General features: G+C 37.8%; 1 protein-coding gene across 1 annotated transcript in view; it reads left to right on the top strand.

Annotated features, from left to right (window-relative positions):
- The first annotated feature begins 9,109 nt into the window (after positions 1 to 9,109).
- Positions 9,110 to 20,040, top strand: part of IFT57 (intraflagellar transport 57 homolog (Chlamydomonas)) — a 98,028-nt gene continuing 87,097 nt past the window's right edge. The window contains exons 1-4 of the mRNA XM_006873313.1: positions 9,110 to 9,422; positions 12,482 to 12,644; positions 13,434 to 13,552; positions 19,467 to 19,557. Of these exons, the coding sequence (XP_006873375.1) occupies positions 9,211 to 9,422; positions 12,482 to 12,644; positions 13,434 to 13,552; positions 19,467 to 19,557 (585 nt within the window). The 5' untranslated portion in view covers positions 9,110 to 9,210. The remainder of the gene's footprint in view (positions 9,423 to 12,481; positions 12,645 to 13,433; positions 13,553 to 19,466; positions 19,558 to 20,040) is intronic.

Below are 20,040 nucleotides of genomic sequence, written 5' to 3' on the forward strand. Positions count from 1 at the left end.
ATTTGTCCTTTGTCAACTGACTCCTTTCACTCAGCATAATGTCCTCAAGGTTCATACAGTTATGCCATGGTTTGCATGCATTAAATTTTAATATGTTGTTGTATTCTGTTGGATAGGATTTGTTGGCCATTTTTGCACCTATGTTCATGGGGAATTTGGGCCTATAATTTTCATTTTTATTGCATCTTTGCCTGGTTTTGGTATGAGGCTTATGATCACTTCATAAAATATGTTTGGGAATTTTCCATCTTTTACTCTGTTTTGAAATAGTTTGAGTAGAATTGGTGTCAGCTCTACTCTGAATGCTTGGTAGATTTTACCAGTAAAGTCATTTGGGCCCAGAATTTTTTCTGTAAGGAGTTTTTAATGACTTGATCAATTTCTTGTTTTGTTACAGGTGTGTTCAACATTTCTACTTCAGTCTGTGTTAGTTTAAAGAGGTCTTTTTAATTTCTAAGAATTTATCCATTGGTTTTTTTTTTTTATAGATTTCCATACTTTTTGGAGCACAATTCTTAATAGTATTATGTTATTGTCCTTTTTATTTCCATTCATTATGTTATGATATCACCCATATAATCTCTTATGCATGTTATTTGTGTCTTCTCCTCTTTTCCTTTGTTGAATTTGCCAATGGTTTGTCAATTTCATTATTTCTTTCAAAGAACCAAGTTCTTGACTTGTGTCTTTCTATTGTTTTTTCTGTTTTCTAATCAATTTATTTCTGCTCTAATCTTTATAATTTATTTTATTCTTTTGAATGTTGGCTTACTTTGCTGCTATTTTCCTAATTGTTGGAGATGTTGTGCTAATGTGTTGATTTTGGTTCTTTCTTCTCTTTAGATGTTTGGGTTTATTGCTATAAATTGCTGTCTAAGCATTGCTTTCTCAGCTATTCATAAGGTTTTCAGAGGTTCATGCCTGATTCAGAAGAGGACATGGAATGAGGGCTATCATTGCTGATGTCCGATGGATCTTGGCTGAAAGCAGAGAATACCAGAAAGATGTTCACCTGTGCTTTATTGACTATGCAAAGGCTTTTGATTGTGTGGATCATGACAAGCTATGGACAACATTGCAAAGTATGAGTATTCCTGAACACTTAATTGTGCCCATGAGGAATCTGTACCTGGACCAAGAGGCAGTTGTTCGAACAAAACATGGGATCACTGAATGGTTTAAAATTAAGAAAGGTGTGTGACAGGGTTATATTCTCTCACCATACTTATTTAACCTGTATGCTGAGCAAATAATCCGTGAAGCTGGGTTATATGAAGAAACTCGTGGCATGAAGATTGGAGGAAGACTCATTAACAACTTGCGATATGTAGATGATACAACCTTGCTTGCTGAAAGTGAAGAGAACTTAAAACATTTACTGATGAAGATCAAAGAGCACAGCCTTTGGTATGGATTGCATCTCAATGCTAAGAAAGCAAAAATCCTTACCACTGGATCTATAAACAACATTCTTATCAATGGAGAAAAGACTGTAGATGTCAATGGCAGCATCAATGGGCTCAAGCATGGCAACAATTGTGTGGTTGGCCCAGGACTGGGCAGTGTTTTGTTCTGTTGTTCATAGGATTGCAATGAGTCAGTACTGACTCAATGGAACCTAACAACAACAAACATTACTTTTGTTGTATCCCAAAGGTTTTGGTAAGTTGTGTTTTTATTCTCACTGGATTCTAGGAATTTATTTATTTATTTTTATTTATTCTACAACCCAGTAGCTTTTAGATAGGGTATTATTTAATTTCCATGTATTCGATTTTTTTTCCCCTTGATGTTCCTAATATTTATTTCTAATTTTATTACACTGAGATCTGAAAAGATACTTTGTAGTACTTTGGTGTTTTAAAATTTAATCAGGTGTGATTTGAGACCTAGTATATGGTTAATTCTGGAAAATATTCCATGTGCACTAGAAAAGAATGTGTATTGTCCTGTTTTTGTGTGGAGTGCGCTATAAAAATCTCTGAGGTCAAGTGGGTTGATTGTGTTGTTTAGTTCTTTTGTGACTTTGTTGATTTTCTTTCTAGTTGTTCTGTCCTTTCTAAAATCTACTATGATATTGTTGTTGCTATGCTTTCAAGTGCTGTGGAGTCAGTTCCAACTCATAGTGACCCTGTATAGGGTTTCCATGGAGCAGCTGGTGGGTTTGAATTGCTGACCTTGTGGTTTACGATCTAGTGCTCATCCTACAGGACCACACCAGAAGTCCTACTATATTGCTGTTGTTGTTAAGGGGTGTCAAGTCAGTTCTGACCCATAGCGACTCTGTAGAGAGTTTTCTTGGAGCAGCTGGTGAGCTCGAACCACCAACCTTGCAGCTCAAATTGACTTTGCAGTCCAGCACATTAACCCAAAGCACCACACAAAAGCTGTTGATTTCTTTCTTCAATTCTATTAGATTTTGATTTATATATTTTAAGGCTATTTCATTGCAAGTGCAGATATTTATTGTGGTTCTGTCCTCTTGTTAAATTGACCCTTTAATCATGATATAATGTCCTGTTTTGTCCTTTATGTTGGTTTTTGCCTTAAAGTGTATTTTAATCAGACATTAATATTACTATTCCTGTTTGTTTTTCATTTAACTAGCTTGATATATTTTTCCATCTTTTTATTTTTCATCTTTATGTCTATGCATATAGGTGTGGCTCTTGCAGACAACATATTGAATGATCCTATGAGGCAAAAAGATAAAACACACACACAAGAGAATAGGCAAACAAAGAAGCAAACAACAGCAATAAAAAAGAGAATAATAAAGAAGAAAATAAAGCAAACAACAGCTAGAAAGAGAATACAAAAATCAAAGAGAAGAAATTTTAAAAAAATTAAAAATACATATTGAGAAACACAATTAATGAGAGGAATGAGTAAAAGGGAAAGAGACCAGAGAGTATTGAAGAAAAATAAAGAGAAAAAGAAAAAGAAGAAAAAAATGAAAGTGGAGACAAAGTATAGAAAGCAAGGGAGAGGAATCAGAGAAGAAAGAATAAACAAACAAAAACAATGAAAGGAAAAACTTGGGAAGGTACCAGACCCACAGAGGAGAAAATTCTGGGATCTCCTGTCAGCCAAGGTCCTCATGTTGTGAGTGGGCAAGGGATGAGAAGGTAACACTCTTAACCATAACCCTAGATGGGCTAAGTTTGTCTGTTTTGTGCACCCAATCCATAAGTAGTTTGTACAGACCCCAAAGCAGTTGGGGTATCAGAGTATTTACTTCCCAGAGGGCAGCCAAGGGTGAGAGATTCTGCTAGTCCAGGGCTGGCCGGAACCAATTTTGCAGGTCTGGAGCCAGCCATACCTGATTCGAGGTGAAGGGGTTGATATGCCTATGACAACCCTGAAAGCAGGAGCTTCCCTGGAAATATATGCAGGTGAGGGCCAGCCACACTTCTGGTGGAGTACAAGAAAAAAAATTCACACTTATCTCTATATCAATAAGCAGTATGGCTCTGCACCAACTACTGCCCTCTTACCTTCAAAATCTCCTGTAAAAGTTCAAAATGGACATGCCATGTCTGGTTGGCTCAGATTACCAGTCTCATTTCTCCCCCAAAACCCTACTCTCTGTTCAACTGCTTCTCCTGGTGTGGGTTAGTCCAGGGCTGGCAAAGACCAGCTCTGTAGATTTGGAGCAGGGCCCTTCTAAATGGGGTTACTATGCATAGTTTTCTCGTTTACTGGAGCTCACAACAGTTGTGCTCACCTCCTTGCAGCTCTGACCTCTAAGAAAAAGTGATTTTCTCTGGGGGTGTTTACAGTTTGGGGTTGGCCACACTTCAGAAAACCAGGAGAGTGTGGGGAACAAGAAAAAAAACAACACACCTTTATTTCTGTGAGTCACCGTTGTTGTTGCTAAATGCTGCCAGTTGGTTCCAACTCACAGCAACCCTGTATAGGGTTTTGAGGAGCAACTGGTGAGTTTGAACCATGGATCTTATCGTCAAGCGGTTTATCCTACAGTGCTACACCAGGACTCTTTCTGAAATGCCAATATGTTTCCTTGTCTCTGAAGCTGCTCACAATAGCTAAGATGGTCGTACCACATCTGGTTGGTCAGCACAGGTCACCAGTCAGTCTCCTTTTTGTCATGTCTGTTCAACTTTTGCACTTAGTAAGTATTCAGTCTACATCTCTATCACTTCACCTGAAGCTCAGGATTCCAGGACTATCATCTGCTTGCTGTATTTGCTTATCTGTACCTTTGTTGTAGAGGGTCCTTCAGCCTTTCTGCTTAGTCCTCCATCTTGCCACCTCCTCTCACCAACATAGTTTTTTAATTTATTAAAAACTTCTTCCATGACCATCCTGTGTCCTTTGAAAACAGCTGTCAAGATTATCCCTTTGGAACTTCAAAAAAACTATCACTATGACTTTCTGAGTTGACCTCTCTGTCTTGAGTTTAGCTGGCCCAGCAGAATCCCCTTTGAGATCCCTACTTTGGTTGGACCTTGCTCTGTTGATCATATTGGTAAATTAGTCTCTGGTTATGATTCCTTCCATGATATCATCTTCATTAACTTTGATCTCGTTTAAAAGACTGATGGAAAAAATTAGCTGTTTGAGCCAGCTGATCTTTTTGCAATGCTTTTGCCACTCTAGCAGAAGTTTGCTGAGGCCAAGATGAACCCTTTCAAATGAAAATGCCAAACCATGTGTGATCTGAGATTTAGTATTATCACATTAGTCTATGGTCTTCTTCCATCAGTTTCTGAACTTTAGCCAGGATTTCACTCATAAAGCTTGACAGTCTTAGCTCTCTTGGCTCATCTTTAAAGTCTTCCCAACCTTCCTCAACTGTTGCATTATGTGTGGCAGTATTCCCACAAACTTGTTGAAAAGCTACAATTATTTGAGAAGATGTCCACTTGACTTTGTTAAAAAATTGATATTAGCCTTGCTTGACCTCAATATTGTTCTTTTTCCCTATGGCATAAAAGGTGTCAATTTTTTTATTTGAAGGCATTCAAATAAGAGTAAGACAAGTGGATCTCTGAGTGAACTTGTATTCAGTCATCCACTAATTGCATAAGCAAGTTTAAGTATTTTTTAATTTAGAATAAAACTGTGTGTGTATGAACTGGAAGTCTAGTAGCAATACTTTTTGACTTACCCTAGTATTTGGAGATGCAACTAGAAAGCCTTCCTCCGTCTTTGAATCTGCTCCTTTTTATCAACTGCCTTGTTTTCAGAGAAATGTATTTAGCTTTACATAAGTTTCATTGGGAGGCTGTTCAACCAGCTTTCAATGAGGAGCTATTCCATCTTCAGAGATTAACCCATTCACAAGAAGATCCTGAGGGCCTCAAGATTACCTCTGGTCCTTCAAAGATTATTTGCACACATCAAAGTCTAAGTATGAAATTCAGCTAGTAATTGTGGTTAAAACTAGAGCACCAGGAATAGATTTTCTAATCTATCTTCTTGTTGTTGCTGTTAAGTGCCTTCGAGTCGGTTCTGACCCATAGTGACCCTGTATAAGGGTTTCTGAGTAGTGACTGGCGGGTTTGAACTTCTGGCCCTGGGGTCAAACTGAAGTTGTGCATTACCCTGCAGTGCCACACTAGGATTTTTTAAAGGCAGTTTGGACATACTTCAGCATTCCCTTCCCTTCTCTTCAAGCCCTAATTCTTTTGCCAATAAATGATCCAGTCCTAAAAAACAAAAACAAAAATCCTAACATAAATATACCCAATAACTTCCAAGTGACCGAGACAGGATTTGAGTGTGCATTCTCTCACACATGTGAAAGAAGCTATTTCCATCATGGAAAAGGCCTTTTGGTGTGGTATCAACTATTGAGGATAACCAAAGAGTCAGCAAAAATTATCCCAGTGCCTCAGAAAAATAAAATGATATTTCAGCATTCTTTCCCATCTTTTTGCTTTGGGAAAATATACAATGTGGTAAAGTTGGCTTTTCTTTTATTTCTTTCATTCTCTATATACTGCAGTTACTGGAGACACTTTATATTTTAGTGTTGCTGTATTTTCTTTTCTAAGACTAAATTAAAGGGCAGAATAATTATTTGCACAGCCAGAAAAAGCCAGGCTGAGTCAGTATTGAACCTAGGAAGAAAAGAAATGGCTAGGATTTAGGAGAGTTTCTCATACTCCCCCAGTTAAAATATATGTCGTTTTTGGGGGGTTCTCATAAGCCAAAGAGCAATGTTTGGCTATTTCACACTGTAAGCTATATAATGTCCTGGAAATGTCAGAATACTTTATGTAGGCTGATGGCCTGTGTGATCAACCATCTTCCTGGGTATAACCAATTTATTCTTTGACTTCTGACATCTTTTTCAGAGTCATTTAAAAAGTCAGATTGCTTCTTCGTTAACCAACCTCCCAAAGCATGTATCATTGATTGATTGATTTTTCATGCTAATAAGCTATGCATCTATTTTGTACTCAGAAAGTAATACAGACCTACCACAGCATACCACACCTTCCAATCAAGTGGTAGTGGATATATGACTAAGAAAAGGAAAGACAAATTTGGCAATGGGGTGTAGTCACATCCAGTTTTCTCACTTATGTTTATTTTTAACAAGCTGGTTAGTGACTCATAGTATGGAAACAATGTCATTTTAAAAAGCATTTCTTCAAGAATCATTCCCACCCTCTCCACACACAAAGTAGACAGGGATGGGCAACTTGGACATTGGCTACCCAAAATGGGGGTTGGGGGCTACAAAGGCAAGAAGTGACTGGCTTACAAGTTTTCAAGAGGGAACCTAGAGCCAGAGGGTCAGAAGGAAGGCAGAATCTCCAGTGAGTAGTATCTAATATGTCTAGGCGGGGCTGATGAAATGAAATTCAGATGGGTCTCTTATGAGTGAATAATTGTTATCAGGACTGATTGTGAGGGTTGGAAATGTAAAGGTAGACATTTTATAGCAAGGAAGGGAGTGATTTAACTTTCCAGTCTAGGAGAGGAGGTCCCTAGGACCATTAACGGAGAAGAATGGAGAGCAGGACCCTACCCAGAGAAGCAGTGATATCTGAAGTGGAGGCAGAGAGGTTGACGTGAAGCAATGGAGCAGCTGGGGACTTTAGATCTAGAGAGGGGGAGGTACTGTGTGTTGAAGACCGAGAGGACAGGTGTTGGGGGCAGGCTTGCAGGGTATACCCTTTGGCTGGTTGATGATGCATGGAGGGGATTGTAACCAAGGCAATGAAATGATATACGATAGAATGAACGTAAAACTAATGTTCTCCCATGTAAACTATCACATAATTCACAATAAAACATTAAAAAAAAAAAAGCATTTCTTAGTTGGAATTCCATTTTGGATTACTTTCTAGGTAAATTTTTTTGTTTTTGTTTTTTGTATTTCCTCTCATTGATGACTAGAAAAAGTATTTGCCTTTCTGATTTTTCACTCTGACCCTTTTATTATTATCCAACTAGAGTCTTGGTGTGTTGCTGCAGAATAAGCCCAAGACTGCTGGTCATAAGGTCTGCAGTTCAGGCCCACCAGTAGTTCTTCATAAATCCTATACAGGGTTGCTGTGGGTTGGAAGTGACTTGACAACACTTAACAACAACGAGATAGTGGTGGGGAACATAGTGGCTCTAGAGGATAAGCACTGGACTGTAAAGACCCATTTGGTGGTTGGAGGCCACCAGCCATTCCTAGGGAGAAAGTTGAGGTTTTCTGCTACCACAAAGATTTATAGCCTCAAAAACCTTGGCACCAACTTGACACCACTTTAACAACAAATTAGTTGTAGACTGATATTAAAAGGATACTGCTTTTCTGTCCCCTTTTCTAACAAAAACAAAGTTATTAAAAGCCAATTTCAAACATCAGTTATATAAAATACTGTGGCTCTTCTATTTATCTCTAGTGGCAGATACAAGAGATCAGAGAGATCCCTCAGTGTTCAACCTCTGAAGTTTTCTTCTCCAGTGAAACTTTCAGGCATTTACCAATTACCTCATTTTTTTAGGTAGCTGGTAAGGAAAAAACTGCTTAATACACAAGTTTTGAGAATTGTAAAGCCGGTCCACAAAGTGGTCAGTTATATTCCCTTTCTTTTATTTTGTAGGTCAATAGCAAGTAGCAAATACCACCTAGTCTTTAGCTACATTTAGGATTATGTTGTGTTGTTGTTAAGTGTCCTCCAGTTGGTTCTGACTCATAGTGACCCTGTATAGAGTTTCTGAGGAGCGACTGGTGAGTTTGAACCGCCAACCTTGCAGTTAGCAGATAAGGGCCAATCCTACCAGACCACCCCAGGACTCCATTTAGGACTATTCTTGTTGCTATTATTAAGTGCCATTAGTCGGATTCAATTCATAGCTACCCTTACAGGGTTTCTGCGGAACTGCTGGTGGGTTTGAACCGCCAACCTTGCGGTTAGCAGTCCAGTGTTTCCTTTCAACATAACATTCTTTATTGTGCTAGTTTTAATAAAATAATCTCTATACTACATGTAATAGGTTTGAAACAGATTAAGCAGCAGGTTATGAGCTTAGAATTCTTGCTTTTGAGATAGAAAAAATCCTTCCCAAGGCCTCCTTCTTTACTAAGCAACCGTTCTCCTAACTCTCGAGTATCAAAGGGCTATTCTTCACAGTTTATAATGTGCCGTTCAATCAAAGCATTGCCTAATGAGATAGAGATTACATTTTTTATAAAAGAAGCCTCTCTGTTGGAAAATTCCTGAGATAAAGTGAAACCTATAATATCGAATGCCTTTACAACTATGAAATCTTTCAATATATTGAGAATAAAAAATTTAAAAATCTATTCGTGGTCTAGTGTAGTTTTCAGTACTGAGTGCCTTCATCTCCCCCAGGTCTTTTTCACTACTATCAGCAGGCCCAGGTTAAACTTCCTCTCAGGAAGCTAAGCAGAAACCTTGGCGGCCCCGCCTCCACTTTTAAGCCTCAATGGGAAGCAGAGCGGCCTGACTCTGAGAACGGAATGCCACTCCCAAACCACCTCCTCCCTTGTGTTAGTAAGAAAGGGGCGGAGTCTGAGGTGACGTAGTCCAGATGGCCCGCCATGGTTGGCGGGAGGTCCGGGGAAGAGGTGGAGACTAGTTTCCCTGGTGACTGATTGCCTGGCGGTCGCTTGGTAACGCGTCGCAGCGGTCCTGGCTGTGACTTCTAGGACGGCTGAGACCCGGGAGGTTTGTGGAACTGAATCCCCTCCAGGGTCTTTATGTTTGTTTTGTGATGGCTGCGGCCACTGCAGTGGTCACGCCTTCGGGTCTGGATGATGGGGTGTCTCGGTCTCGCGGCGAAGGGGCTGGAGAGATGGTCGTGGAGCGAGGGCCTGGAGCGGCCTACCACATGTTCGTGGTGATGGAGGATTTGGTGGAGAAGCTGAAGCTGCTCCGCTATGAGGAGGAATTCCTCAGGAAGAACAACATGAAGCCCCCATCCAGGTGGGTCCCCTGGTCCCCAACAGCCTGGGTCCTGGCCAAACCCGGGGGTTGCCTTCCGTCCGCTGTCAGAGCGCCTAGCTGGGTTAGCGAGCCCTTGCTTCTGTCTTCCTACTCAGGTCTTGGAGACTCATCCACCAAAAAACCAAGCACGGGGCTTGGTATTTTTGTAGAGAGTAAACAAGTTTTGGAACTGCAGGAAGGACTGGAAGACAGTATTTCCTATATTCCTTAAGTACTTCCAACGAAACACAAACTGTATTATGAGATTATAAAAGTAATAAAAACATCCATTATAGACAATTTAGAAAGACACAAAATAGTGTAGAAAAATACTAAAATCCCCACTAATCTCATTCCCAGAAGAGACTACTGCTATCGTTTAGATCTATTTCTAGTTCTTTGTTTTCCCCTGTGAGAACTTGTCCCTACAACTACCTACAACCTTCTTGAGCACTGTATGATACTTCCAAACTTGTTGAGTGTTTGCTGTGGTTTAAAAAAACCTCTGCCTTTGCATTATCGTCCTTTCAGAAACGGGGAATTGAAAAGATGAATGAATTGACAACTATTGAAATTGTCCACTTAACCTAGAATTTAAAGCTCAGCCCTTAATTTTGGTAAGAAAGTTAATCATATGCTGAAGACCGTACCATTAGTAGCTGAGGGTACTTTATCCTCCAATCAGTGTTGCTACGCTATATACGCTGTAGCTGGACAGCAAATATGTTATATAGTTTTGCCTTACCTTAATTTCATTAGTTTATTTTGTTGTATAAGCGCCATTTTAGATTCAGAATCTTTGCCACTTTCTCGTAATACCTGTAGCTAAGCTCTTATAAATCCCCTTGATAGTCTTAATCTAATTCATCTGCTTTCTCCAAATAACTTGACTTCTATGCTATACAGACTTTATATAAACTGTCCATATTGCAAAATCAATTTATAATAACAGAAAAGTTATGAGGGAAAAGAAGTAATGTAATGAATTAATCAGGATTCTATAGACAACTTACATTTTCTGTTCACCAAAATGCATTACTTTTTTTCCTTCTAAATACATATTTGAAACAAAGGAAGATTGCCTCAATGTTCTATTGATATCACTCTGGTTCTGTTTCCTCAGGGGTACAGTAGGGTACTTTGAGTCATGGATCTGAGTGTAGATACCTAGGTCATTGACTCTCAGTGTCATTGACTCTCAGTGTCATCACTAAAATAGTAGCATCAGCGTCACCTAGGAGTGGGCTAAAAATGTACTTTCCCAGGACCCTTCTCAAGTCTACCGTATCAGAAATTCCTAGAGTATCATCTAGTCTGTGTTTTAATAAGTTTTCCAGGTCTTTCGGATATACACTAAAGCTTGAGAACCACTGACCTAGGTGTACCAGTATCTATTCCTCTGTCCTGGAGGAGTTACAGCCCATAAGGAAAAGATGACTTGGTGGTGGGTGGGTGCTTTGAAAGGGTTGTAAACACATACCTTCTGAACTTTATGTTATCATTCAGAGCATTTTTCTATGTATTTATTTCTCAACTTTATGTTATCATCCAGAGCATTTTTCTGTGTATTTATTTCTCAACTTTATGTTATCATCCAGAGCATTTGCACTTATACTACAGGAAAAAAAGTTGGGGAAACTTGAATAATTGGACTGACGATTCTTATGAAATCATGGTGATAATAAATGTAATATAAACATAATAAGAATAGCTATGAATAAAAAAAGCAAGAAAACTGACTTAAATATTGTTGTTTAGCATGTTTTATTCCTAACATACCCACTACCCAGTCAATTATGACTTGTAGTGAGCAACCCTATAGGATAGAGTAGAATTGCCTCATGGGATTTCCAAGGCTGTAATCTTTACGGCAGCAGACTGCCCAATATTTCTCTGTTGGAGTGGCTGGGGAGTTTGAACTAACAATCTTTCAGTTAACAAGCGGGTGCTTGAACCATTGCACCTCCAGGGCTCCTTATTCCTAATGTTGTTAAGTGCCATCGAGTCGGTTCTGACCCATAGCAACCTTGTGTAGGGTTTCTGAGGCGCAGCTGGTGTGCTTGAACTGCCGACCTTGCAGTTCAAAGGGCTTTGCAATCTGGCACCTTAACCCACAGTGCCACACCAGAACTCCATTCCTAACATAGGTATAAATTACATCGATCTTCATAGGACTGTTTTCAGTAGGTAAGAGATTTCATAAATTTCACCAAATGTTTATTAGAGTAAAGATGTGTTTCTGAATCCTCTTTATACCTTAAAACCATCTGGGGAGCTTTTAAAATACTGGGGCTTCCTTCCAAAGTTCTGATTTAATGCATTGGTGAGGAAAAAGGCAACATTTGGATGGCCATCAGTATTATTTACAATTTCTTTTGGTGATTCGAATATCCAGCCAAGTTGAGAACTGAGTAACACAGTTGATAGATTAAAAACAGTATGTAAAGACAGTTGTTGTTGTTAAGTACCGTGGAGTCGGTTCTAACTCATAGTGACCCTGTACAGGGTTTCCGAGGCTCTAAATCTTTACAGGAGCAGAAAGCCTCATCTTTCTCCCGTGGAACAGCTGGTAGTTTCCAACTGCTGACCTTGAGGTTAGCAGCCCAATTTGTAACCACTACGCTACCAGAGCTCCTTGTAGTAGTTATTGTAAAAAGTACAAAAATCTAAAGTGAATAATCCCTTAGGTCTGTTTTAACCCAGATTCTCTTAATTCCAGATTATCATTACCAGGAGGCATTCATATTAATTATCCTTGACATTTCAATGAATTTGACAAAAGTTCCACATGCTCTGTTTTCTAACATACATTGTACTTTCTGTGTGTAAGGACTTTGGACTAATATTTTATGTTCAGTAGTAATTTCCCTGAATACTGTTGGTTAGAAACTTTTATGGAGTGCTATAGATTAGTGGAAATTCTATAAAGTAAAATATCAGTGTCTTGATTTTAAAATCATTAAAGGAAAAAAGTTCTTTGACAGTTTTGGACTGAGCACCTTTAGTAACTGTAGAATAATTTGCATTATTTCAATGCTCCCCACTTTGTTTTGAAACAGACACTATTTTGCATTGCCTACCAACCCTGGTGAACAGTTCTACATGTTTTGCACGCTAGCTGCTTGGCTGATTAACAAAGCAGGACGTCCCTTTGAACAGCCTCAAGAATACGATGACCCTAATGCAACAGTATCTAACATATTATCAGAGCTTCGATCATTTGTAAGTGGAAACAACTCTGTGCGTGTTCTCAATTTAATGAGTTTTGATATTGGTAATCCAGAAATGTAAATTTTAGCTTTTATATGAATCCTCTGTGAATATTTGTAACTCTATCTGAATTTATTTTCAGCTAAAATCTCAGAATGATTGATAGAACATTAGTGCCGCTTCTCAACGATGTTCATTGTACACTCTTTAGAACTCAAAGTAGTAATTTCTTTCGTAATCTTGACACATTTTAGAGCAAGATTCCCTTTTAAGATATACAGCATTTCAGCTTTCCAGTTTATGGGTGCTTAGTTCTCCTTAAAAATGATAAACTGGGAAGCTGAAATGCTGTATATCTTGAAAGGGAATCTTGAATTACAACAGGATAGCAGTTGTACTTTTCATTTAGACTTTTCCAGGAGACCGGCAGTGAGAGACATTTTTGGCACACAAGCTGTTAATTTTTGCAAGCTGGTTGTAATCATGTGGTTGTCCTGTGATATCAAGCTGGTAGTATTACTGACCCTAACAGGATCAGTAATTTGCTTTGCTGTCATGAAGTTGCAGCCTTTTAATACTTTAGACAACAAAATGTCTATTATTTTCCTTTAGTTTTTAATCTATTAATGGATTAAAAAATTTTAAGCTAATGAGATGATATCTATGAGGCAGTATAATTACAGCTGTTTTAATTCTTATTTAAAATTTTATAAGTGATAAATCTCTGTACAAGCTTTCTATTAAAATATTTTGACATTTGGAATATAAATAACAAAACCATGTTCATCTTTTGCATTTCAGGGAAGAACTGCAGATTTTCCGCCTTCAAAATTAAAGTCTGGTTATGGAGAACACATATGCTATGTTCTTGACTGTTTAGCTGAAGAAGCATTGAAATATATTGGTTTCACCTGGAAAAGGTAAAAATTGCTCAACCCAAGTATTCGTACTTACACGTACATAACTGCTGGTTCCGAGTGCTCAGAATCCCTTAATCAAATTGATAAGAATTATTTCCTTTTGACTGTTATGAACGGAAAATGTCATAGGTAATAAAAGAAAAATCAGTATTGACAAAGTTGAAATGCCAGATGTCTTCAGAAACAGTTTAAATTAATGTGTTAGATATTATTGTGCTCCTTCTCAGATTGAACATCTATTAAACTGTATTCTTGTCATTTAAATTTTTTTTTTCATTTCTTAGTATATATATTTAATTACATAAATAAGCATAGCATATACATAGGAAAACTAATAGCTGCAGATTTAAGGAAAGAATGGAAGTTAGTACTTTTCAGTGGGATTATCTTTGTACTGATTGGTCAAGAATACTAATGGGAGAAGCGATCTGACACTATCCTAAATATTGTATATTGCTTCCTCTTCTGACCTGATAATTCTCTCAGTTATTATATTTGTCCAAAAATCATTTGTTTATAGGACAGGCTTTCTTGCTAGAAATTATTAAATCTTCATGTGTACTCTATGATATCATAGTGTTTGGTATGTCATAGATGCTCAATAAATGTTTATCATATGGATGAGGAAAATAAAGTACTCAAAAACTACCTTAATTTTATAAGTGAAAGTTAGAAAATATGTCAATTTGGCCCTTGAAAGATTGTGATCATTGAAAAGGTAGAGGATGTTGAAGGCATATGTAGGTAAAACATGAGTCAAGTGATTTTGGGATTAGAACTAAGCTCTATAGAATGTATGCACATTGTTCCTTGTTCATATTTGAGTGTATTATTCAGTTATACTTTTTGATTTATAACCTATTCCCTCTTAATATCCACTGTTGTTAAGTTGATTTTGACTCATAGTGACACTTTAGGACAGAGTAGAACGGTCCCATAGAGTTTCAAAGGCTGTAAATCTTTAAGGAAGTAGAATGCTTCATCTTAATCCTTTGGAGAAGTTGGTAGGTTCAAACCACCAACCTTTTAGTTAGCAACTCAATGCTTAAACCACTGTACCATCTGGGCTCCTGTCCCTTTTAATAAGTACTTTTAAAAACTTCTTTGATTTCGAAAAGAGGGACTAAGAGCTGGCGGCCAGAAGGCAGACATGCAGAATGTGCCCTTTGATGGTGTGAATTATTATATATGTCTGAGTGTTTAAAAAAAAAAGAAGAGCTAAAGTGAATAGAGAGAAATACTGTTAACTGATGGTACATTGAGACATTGAGGGTATTATAATCATTGTAATGAAACAAGGAGTATGATTTGTTGAACGTAAAACTGATGAACTGTCCTGAAAACTTTCACTCAATTTACAATAAAATCGTTAAAAAACAAACTTGAGATACTAAAAAAACAAAAACAAAAACAAAAAAGTTCCCTGACTTCAATTCTCATGTAAATTTACATGTAAAACCATGTAAAATTAGTTTTATTCAATTAGCTTTAAACTTTTTTTAAACATGTCATTTTTATATGCTTTAACTTAAGCATTATCATTTAGTATAATATAATGAATGGCCACATAATGCAAAGCACTTCTTGACTAGATTTCAGAAAAGATGTGAGTATGAGATGTGTTGTTTCATTTTAATTGCTAAGTCTGTAGTCCAATATAGTCTAAATTCACCCAAAGCTATTATCTCAACCACTGTTCCATTTTACATATGCTTTGTTTCCAGGCACATAGTTATCGATTGGCCATCTATAGTGGATAGTTTTTTAGGACATTGTGGTAGAATCCTTGCCTTCCATGAGGAGACCTGGATTCAATTACTACCAGTGTACTTTGTGTGTAGCCACCGCCCCTCTTCCAGCATAGTCTCCCATGTTACTATAATGCTTTACTGGAGCTTCCAGACGAAAACAGAGTAAGACAAAAGGCCTGACTGCCTGGTTCCGAAATTAGCCAATGAAAATCCTATGGATCACAGTGGTCCAATCCACAACCGATCATGAGGAGGGTGCTGGACCAAGCACCATTTCTTTTGATTGCCCATGTGTCTCCATGAGTTAGGGACCTACTTAGTGAGAGTTAACTATGACTACAATACATGGGGAATAAAAGAGGAAAAGACATTGAAAAATTCCAAGCATTAGGGGATAAACTAGCTAATAAGGTTATAAGAAGTTATATAGTTTTAGATGATCATATTCCTAAGTGTACTGAAACAAATCTTAGAGGAGCATTGTTCATGAATTATTATTGTGTACTACAAGGTTGGTGGTTCAGGCTCACCAGCTGCTCCTTGGAAACCCTACACAGGGTCACTTTGGGTTGGAATCAACTCGACGGCACTTAACAACAACAACAATCTTAATTAGATAAAATTAGGAGTCCTGGTGTGGCACTGTTGGTTAATGCACCAGACTGCAAAGCCATTTGAACTGCAAGGTTGGTGATTCAAGCTTACCAGCTGCTCCAATCAATTCAACGGCACTTAACCACAACAATCTTAATTATTCTATGGGCAAAGTATTGAATGATGCAGAAAGCATCAAAAAAAGATAGAAGGAATACACAGGGTCACTTTACCAAAAAGAAATAGTCCATGTTCAGCCATTTCCAGGGGTAGCATATGATTAAGAGCCAATGATCTAGAAGGAAGAAGTCCAAGGTGCACTGAAGGCATTGGCAAAGAACGAAGTCCAGGAAATGATGGAATGAAGAATGGAAATCTTTCAACAAAATGATGTAGCAATGAAGGCATTCAGTCATGTATGCCAAGAAATTTGAAGACAGCTGCCTGACCAACTGATTGTGTCCATTCCAAAGAGAGGTGACTCAACAGAATGTGGAGATCATTGGACAACATCATTAATATCATATGCAAGCAAAATTTTGCAAAAGTTAAGTTAAAAACATCTACAACAAAACTACATTGACAAAGAAATGTCGGAGGTTCAAGCCAGATTTTGACAAAGATGTGGAATGAGGAATATCATTGCCGTGGTCACATGGATCTTGGCTAGAAGCAGAGAATGTCAGAAAGATGCTTACCTGTGCTTGATTGACTACGCAGAGACTATCGACTACGGATCATGACAACAACATTGTGGAGAATGAGTATTCCAAAACACTTCATTGTGCTCAAGAAAGGCAGTTGTTCAAACAGAACAAGGGGACACTGAATGGTGTAAAATCAGGAAAGGTGTGTACCAAGGCTATATTCTTTCACTGTGCTTGATTCAGTCTGTTTGCTAAGCAAATAATCTGAGAAACTAGATTATATGAAGAACATGGCATCAGGATTGGAGATATGCAGATGATACAACCTTGCTTCCTGAAAGTGGGGAGTACTTAAAATACTTACTGATGAAGATCGAAGACCACAACCTTTGGTATGTATTGCACCTCAATGTTAAGAAAACAAAAATCCTTACCAGTGGACCATTAAAAAACTTCATGATAAATAGTTAAAGACTTCATTTTTCCTTGGAACCACCATCAACACTCATGGAAGCAGTAGTCAAGAAATCAAGACTGATTGCACTAGGTGTATCTGCACAATACCTCATTAGAATGTTCAACAACAAGGATGTCAATTTGAGGTCTAAGGAACACTTAACGAAAACCGTGATATTCTTAATAGCTTCATATGCATATGAAAGTTGGACAATAAATAAGCAAGACCATAGAAATATCGGTGCATTTGAGTTATGGTGTTAAAGAAGAATATTAAAAGTACCATGGACTACCAGAACAAAAAACCAAATCTATGTCGGAATCCTGGTGTGACGCTGCGGGTTAATGAGCTGGCCTGCAAAATCGGCTTGAACCACAAGGTTGGTGGTTCAAGTTCACCAGCTGCTCCTTGGAAACCCTATACAGGGTCATCATGGGTCAGAAGCGACTCGATGGCACGTTAGAAGGAGTGCAGCCAGAATGCTCCTTAGAAGCCAGGATGGCGAGACTTCCTCTCTCATACTTCATAAAATTTTATCAGGAGAGACCAGTCCCTGGAGGAGATCATCATGTTTGGTAAAGTGGAGAGTCAATGAAAAAGATGAAGACCCCCAATGACATGAATTGACTCAGTGGCAGCAGCAATGAGCTCAAGCTTAACAATGATTGTGAGGATGGTACAGGACTAGGCAGTGTTTCGTTTTGTTGTGCATAAGGTCACTACCAGTCAGAACTGACTAGATGGTACCTAACAACAACAATAATAATTCTAATTAATGACAAATTAGAAAATTTATTCTTTTCTTAGATTAATTTGGTTCAAAATAGTTTCTTAATAGTAAGTATTTATTTTGTATTTTTTAACCTGTCTTAATTACAGAGTTTTAGGACAAGTTTCTAGAAATAAACCTAAATACATGCGAGTGATTTTAACATGAGGGATACATGTTGTTTATCTCAATGGAGAAGTGATGGACTGTCAATATTTATTGTTGGGACCACTAATTAGATTATAGAAAAAATATTAAACTGGAGCCCTTCTTATGAAGTGATATCGAAGTTAGGATCCGTATAAGGTTTCCATTAGGATCCATAAAAGATTTCCCAGTTTATCTAATAAGAATAGTATTGGTCTTAAATAGACATTTATTATGACAGTAAACAACAACAGCATAATACTATGTAATAAACTAGAAAAATATTGTTAACACAGATTAGGCAAAGCATTAATTTCCTTAACGTACAAAAAGTCAATGGACAAAGGTTATAAATAGGTATTACACTGGAAAGAAATACAAATAACCAATTAAAATATGAAAAGATGTTCTAGAGCTCTTATATGACAGAAATGTAAGAATGAGATTTTTTTACTTGGATGATTGGTGAAGATTAAAGTCTGTACCATATATTAGTGAAAAGATGGAAAAAGAGGAGCTCTGGTATCGTAGCGGTTACAAATCAGACCGCGAACCTCAAGGTCAGCAGTTCTAAACTACCAGCTGCTCAGCAGGAGAAAGATGAGGCTTTCTGCTCCCATAAAGAATTACAGCCTCGGAAACCCTGTTCAGGGTCGCTATGGGTTGGAACTGACTCGGTGGCACTTAACAACAGCAACAACATTCTTCTACACTGTTGTTCAGAATTAAATTAGGGCAATATTTGATAAAATAGTATATATACATAAAGCTAATGACACAGCCATCCCATGTGTAGGAATTTATTCTGAAAGATTTTTATATAAGTACATGTGTAAGAATGATATTTGCAACATCATCTAACAAAAAAAAATAAACTAGAAATATCAGTGTTCAAATATAGGTTGTCAATTAAATTATTTTTGTACTGCTGTTGTTGTTGGTTTCTATCAAGTTAATTCTGACTCATCGCCCCCATGTGTGCAAGCACTGCTCCATAGGAGGGTTTTCAAGACTTTGACATTTCAGAAACAGATTTCCAAGCTGGTCTTCTGAAGCACGTCTGGGTAGTTCAAATGCCAGCGTTTCCACTATACTCAAGCTTCACCATTTACACCACCCAGGGACCCCTATGGTAGTGGAATACAGTGGAATACAGTACAGGTTATTTTTAAAAATGAAAAAGATGTACATATACTGAAATGTTAGATAGTGGTAAGTGAAGAAAGTAAGTTGGATAACAATATGCATGGTATGATCCCATTTATGTCCATTCGTTTGTAAATCTGGAGATGAACATTTTTGTTTCTTTACATACAGAGACTCAGGAAGAATACATGAACCGTTTAATAGCGTTACTTGGAAACCCCATACAGGTTTGCTATGAGGCATAGCCAACTAGATCATACTAAACAACAACGACCAACATTAGTGGGGAAGACAAAAAGGGCTAAGATTTGGTGTCGAAGAGATTCTTAATATTCATATTGTCTGTTGTATACTGCTGAAGTATTTTCAGACCCTCATTTCATATTAAGTGTTACTATTTTAGGCCAACATACCCAGTAGAAGAATTAGAAGAAGAAACTGTACCAGTAGATGATGCAGAACTAACATTAAATAAAGTGGATGAAGACTTTGTGGTATGTGTGTTGCTCATCTTTCTGTTCCTTGCATACCTTTCTCTTTTCTGAAAGACTTCCATATCTTGGAATATATTGTTATTTCCATATTTCTGGAGTAGCAACGCTTTTAAATTTACATAGAGCTTCAAGTATTAGTCTTTTAGACCTTTGATTAATTCTTGAGTTCTCTAATGATTCAGGTTTGATTTTTAGCAGAAGTGTTAAATTGTAGATAGAAAGTAGTATGGTGATTATGAGCCGTGGAGTCGGTTCTGACTCATAGTGACCCTGTACAGGGTTTCCAAGGCTGTAAATCTTTACAGGAGCAGAAAGCCTCATCTTTCTCCCGTGGAGCAGCTGGTAGTTTCGAACTGCTGACCTTGTGGTTCGCAGCCTGATTCATAACCACTATGCTACCAGAGATCCTTAAACTATCTGAGGAAGTATTTTATTAACAACCAGTCATGTCAGTTTGAACTTCAAGGTCAGCTATTCAACCTC

This window comes from Chrysochloris asiatica, unplaced genomic scaffold (assembly GCF_000296735.1).
Source record: "Chrysochloris asiatica unplaced genomic scaffold, ChrAsi1.0 scaffold00236, whole genome shotgun sequence".
Taxonomy (NCBI): domain Eukaryota; kingdom Metazoa; phylum Chordata; class Mammalia; order Afrosoricida; family Chrysochloridae; genus Chrysochloris; species Chrysochloris asiatica.